The sequence below is a fragment of the Leiobunum rupestre genome, chromosome 8 (genome assembly GCF_980474605.1).
Source record: "Leiobunum rupestre chromosome 8, qqLeiRupe1.1.hap1, whole genome shotgun sequence".
Lineage (NCBI taxonomy): Eukaryota > Metazoa > Arthropoda > Arachnida > Opiliones > Sclerosomatidae > Leiobunum > Leiobunum rupestre.
The window spans coordinates 59,717,190-59,721,959 of record NC_143391.1 but is presented as its reverse complement, the minus strand read 5'-3'; the positions used below and the strand labels follow the sequence as shown (position 1 = coordinate 59,721,959).

Here is a 4,770-nt window from a genome sequence, read left to right as displayed (position 1 = left end):
CAGTAAGAGCCTGCGTTACGTGAAAGGAGCTTGATTTCGAATCTAGGGTACGTATATAGTTATATTATCTTTGGTCCTACGGACTAGTTTAATAATTCATTTTTTTATGGGAATTTAGGCGGGACCAATCAAAAAATGCAAGCTTTCGTCCAATTTCTACTCCGACATTTTTCTTTCTAACACAATAAACGTCACCCTACGAGACTAGAATAAGATGAAGGGCTTACAAAGTTACCAGCAGTCTTTAGTAGTGGTATTAAGGTACAATGAATAACGACGTAAAACACCAAGCGTCGTGGTACACGATTCGCGCTTTGTCGAATTATAAATATTTATATTGTTTCTAGTGTCTAAAACTATCTACATTCCACATTGCATTAAAAATAATTTTACAATGGGACCAGTTGAAAAAAAAAATCAAGGTAAAGGTCGCTGGTCCTAAGGACTAGTTTATTTTTGTAGACAAAAGGGTCACTAATCCTAAGGACTAGTTTTAAAAAATTCCTTATTTCCAAGACTGAGGGGCACTAATACGGTCGAGTTGGCAGCCCTGCTTGAAAGAGATGGTGAAATTGTGATGAGAAAAATAGTGATGCAGTGATGCCAGATCGTGGGATAAATCCCATATCGTAGGATTTTTAGGGTGTTTTTTTTTGGAAATGGGTTAATGGGTTTTCTTAACCAAATCAAAGGGTTTTGTGGGATTTTCCACTTTTTGGGAGATTTTCGATCGCCAGTTCAAAATACCCACGAAAAGTTTTCTAAAGAAATATTGATACTGCCTTTCGAGAAAAAAGAAAGTACCCCCTTCCACCTTATCGGCAGCTTCGGCTCGATAACAGTCCTAATTTTACTTTTAATTATCATAAGCCACTGTACCCACCCTTAGTCCCCCCTCCATAAAGAACGCAAGGCGTCGTGAGCCGCAAGGAAGAGCGGGGGGATCATGACGTGCGCCAAGTTCCAAGAAAGGCGAAAGGTCGCTGCTGCGGTTGCAGCTGGCCTTCGCATTTCTTGGAATTCGTCCACAGTCTTATCTCCTAAACAACTTGAGAGTAGAGAAAAACGAAGCCTGTCCATTGTCCAATTTGAAGAGGAGCAAGGGTCAAATGGGTGGGGGGGCGCATTCAGAGGTTTAAATGGTAGAGTTGCTACCTATGGATAAGCAAGGGGGATAAAGTAAACTAGTTTTTTAAATATGACATTATTATTTTTTCCAAAAAAACAAAAATAAATAAAATACAAAACAAAACAAAAAACTAATTTAATTCGGTCCGAAAAAAATGTACCTGTTTTCCTCATAGAAATCTCATAGGTAACTAGAATGCAGTTGCCACCTACGGCCGAGCTTGACGCCAGTTCGCCTTGAACCTTCAGCCAATGAGAGGCCGTAGAGTGGTTCCGCCAAGGAGGATAATAATCCTCCTTGGATCCGCTACTATAGCGGGAGATAGGTCACGTCATTCTCTCTGGTGACATTAAATTCTTGGCAGAACCACTCTTTGAGCTCTGATTGGCTGAGATCTGGCTATCGTCTGCCACGGCGTTTGGCCCATTTGCCAGTTACACGGCAGCACTCTAGTTACCTATGAGATTTCTATGGTTTTCCTAGGAGTTTTCGTGAATATATAGGGGTTGTGGCTTTTGGGCCGTTTTTCACCGAAACTGTGGGATTTTTAACTTTCGAACATTGGCAACACTGTAGTGATGTAGTTGAGTTGCTAGTAACTGTCAGAATGGTTTATATACTTCACCCAAGACTGAATTAAAAGGTATAATATTAGTGCTGTTCCTCGATTATTTAATGTCACTTAGCGTTTAATAATGACGTAATTCAATGTGCATTACAATTTAATTTTCAGGTTTTTTTTTGAAAATTAAATAATTTGGAAAAGGTGCAATTATGCCATACTCAGTTGCAGAATTGAGGAAAGTTCCAGATTGTGGAAATAGTAATTCTGGTTCTTGGTTTACGTTTTTGTTTAAGGCAACCGTAACAGCAATCATTGTCAGATTTGGAATTAAACTAACATCGAAAGTGTTAAAGTACTTAAAATGGTATGTGTAGTAAGTACTAAACTTTTCTAATGAGAGAGAAATATACTAAAGTCATTTAATTATTGATGAGATTCTTTAACAAATTTTATTCAAACTAATTAAAAATTGTTACTCAATGAAATTGATGTATCATTCTCTCTCATTGTATACATGTAACATGTGGAATTTCCACGGTGTTGCCTGAAGAAAATTGTGAAATGTAAGATGTAAAGATTATTTCCTATTTGTTGCCTGGGTTGCTGTCACTTACAAGCCACCAACACAGACAAAAATGGATGATACTCACTTGAAAAATATAAAGAGCAGAAAATGGATTTGAGAAACCCCATATTTATTCTCTTGATGGGTTTCTTAGATAATTTAAATATCCTTAAGATAATTGCTCTAAATATGCATAAAATCAGATATTTATGTAGTTAAAAAAGGTATATGAACTCTTATTTGATCCCAGTCCAAAATTGTATGTAGATGGGAATTTTTAAAATATTACATATATTATTTCTCGCTGGGATTCATTTTTAGTCTGGTGCATCATGGATCGTGCCATAATTATACTATGATATCCAGAGTAATTTAATAAATTTTAATTGGTTTGACACCACTGACAAAGGTAGGGGGAACATGTTATGGATATCTGCGAACTAGCTTGCTGGTTATAGAGTGAAAGTACATAAACCTTGGTCCCTGTTTTAGCCCTCTATCATTGAGATCATAAACATGTTTTCACTGGTTTTTATCGCAAATACTGTAAAAGAAAATCAGTAAAAAGACATAAAACAACCAGCTTAACCCCTGTAGCTGAACAATACTGTGTCATATCTATGTATACGAAGTTTAAAACTCCATCAAGACAATAAATATGAGGAAATTCTGTTAGAAAACAGACATTGAAAATCTCTGTCCTTATTGTTGTATCAGTTTTTTTCCCCACAGGAAAAGATGTGATTATATCCTAGATAAACCTGAAACGATAATTCTTCATCAGTTTACCAGATCAACTACTTTTTGTTATGACAAACTGGATATGTGCCATAGGTTATCCAACATATATGAAGTAAGATTCTTTTACCACCTAGTATTTGGAGTAAATGAACTGAAGTAATCAAAGAATATCTAAAATTAAATAATTCTTTGTGATCATGAATTGACCTTTGAAGCCAACCACAAATGCTGCTGAAATTTTATCGAACTATTTTTTATAATACAGACTATCCTCAATATAGTAAATTCTTGAGATTATTCAGTGAAAGTGTAAAATTGTTTATTGAACTAAATCAAACAATCGTCTGCTAACAGGGGCTATAACTTGTTTGTTAAAGGGCAACGCAAGCTCTGTGGCAAAAAAAGAAAAAGCACCGTGCTTTTTAACCCCCTACACCCCTACTCGGTACTAGCGAGACCACGCAGAGTTTACCGTAAATTTTGCACTTTGCATACATAGTCACACAAATGCCAGCTCACTTGCCTTGCCCTTTAACTTACTCCCTTTTAAACCAACCTTCTGAACAAGGGTTGTGATATTCATGGAAAAGTGATGTTTGATTTTTTGTTACTATTGGAAGAACAATATAAATGTACCCTTAATTGGCTGAAACTTAAAGTGGCGCGGAGAAAACTATATGGCAGAAGTTCGCACAACTTGGTTAAACTGCATCGTGACCCTGAAGGTAATATCTTTGGCGACGTCACAGGTTGAATTGCTTTTAGCTAGATAGTGCCATGGTCTGTCCCTTTCTCCAGTATCATAGAGCAGGTTCGGCCTCGTAGCTTTCCCACACCACTTTGGTTGCTCTTTAATGGGAGTAGATACTAAATTTAAGTTATGCTAAAATATCTAATTATTGTTTCATGATTACACAGATGGTAAACGTTCGGCTGTCTGGTGGATTGTTAGTGCCCATAATAACATCCATAGATCTAAGTCTACCATTCGAGGTTATTTCGTCTGAAGCTGTTAAAACTTTAAAACTTGATCTGGAGCGTCCATCGGAAAGTTTATATCGTATTTTCATGACCCGATTTTCAACTTTCCCTTTAAAACATTTATGTGGAAGTGTTCGGAAAGTGACTCTAGAATTAAACGGTCAGTTAGCACAATTCGCTGAAGTTTTGGTCATCGAAGATTACCTAGAGTATATACTCCTTGGACCTAAAGCCATGGGAAGGCTTCAATTAGCTCTTTGTCAGGGCAAGGTATGTCGGGTTCCGAATGATGGGCTGCGTTTTATTGTGTCGCCATCATTTCATCCTGACTTTATATATTGAATCTATTCTGCCATTGCCTGAATTTCCAAATTTTCTAAGACCTTTGCATACTACAAAAAGTCATCCTAAACGCTAGCAAAAACTCCAAGAACAGAGAAAGTTGCCAAGTCGTGTGCCTAAGGCTGGTGGTGCCTCACTGCTTGGGTATTAGCCTAGCTGATGATGATGATTATTATTATTATTATTATTATTGTTATTAAAATATAGTGCTAAGGAAAAAAACGATTTTATCAAAACATTAACGTATGCATGAAATGCGACAAATGCTTTTCGGTATTACACACAAAAGACATGGTTATGTATCGGCCTCATTCATTTGCAGCTCCAAAAATATACTAATTTTATCACCAGACGAGAAGTTTAACCGGTTTATAAAAATAATATAGGAGGGTATGTTTAAACTTATTGTTGTTCAATCGAAAAGATTTAATATTTCTGAAATAAGAA

At 36.5% G+C, this 4,770-nt stretch overlaps 1 protein-coding gene across 1 annotated transcript; it reads left to right on the top strand.

The window, feature by feature from the left end:
- Nucleotides 1–1,728: 1,728 nt before the first annotated feature.
- Nucleotides 1,729–4,450, top strand: LOC149933810 (uncharacterized). The gene is made up of 4 exons (XM_090156607.1): nucleotides 1,729–1,772; nucleotides 1,863–2,058; nucleotides 2,992–3,112; nucleotides 3,919–4,450. The coding sequence occupies exons 2-4, from the start codon at nucleotides 1,904–1,906 to the stop codon at nucleotides 4,321–4,323; spliced, it is 681 nt and encodes a 226-aa protein (XP_090012733.1). The 5' UTR covers nucleotides 1,729–1,772; nucleotides 1,863–1,903; the 3' UTR covers nucleotides 4,324–4,450.
- The last annotated feature ends 320 nt before the right edge of the window (nucleotides 4,451–4,770 follow it).

Bases quoted from the DNA above. Each gene is read 5' to 3' on its own strand.
- LOC149933810 (XM_090156607.1), top strand. From the start codon at position 1,904: ATGCCATACTCAGTTGCAGAATTGAGGAAAGTTCCAGATTGTGGAAAT. The intron at 2,059-2,991 runs GTATGTGTAGTA...TTTTCCCCACAG, and splicing joins GTGTTAAAGTACTTAAAATG to GAAAAGATGTGATTATATCC. The intron at 3,113-3,918 runs GTAAGATTCTTT...ATGATTACACAG, and splicing joins GGTTATCCAACATATATGAA to ATGGTAAACGTTCGGCTGTC.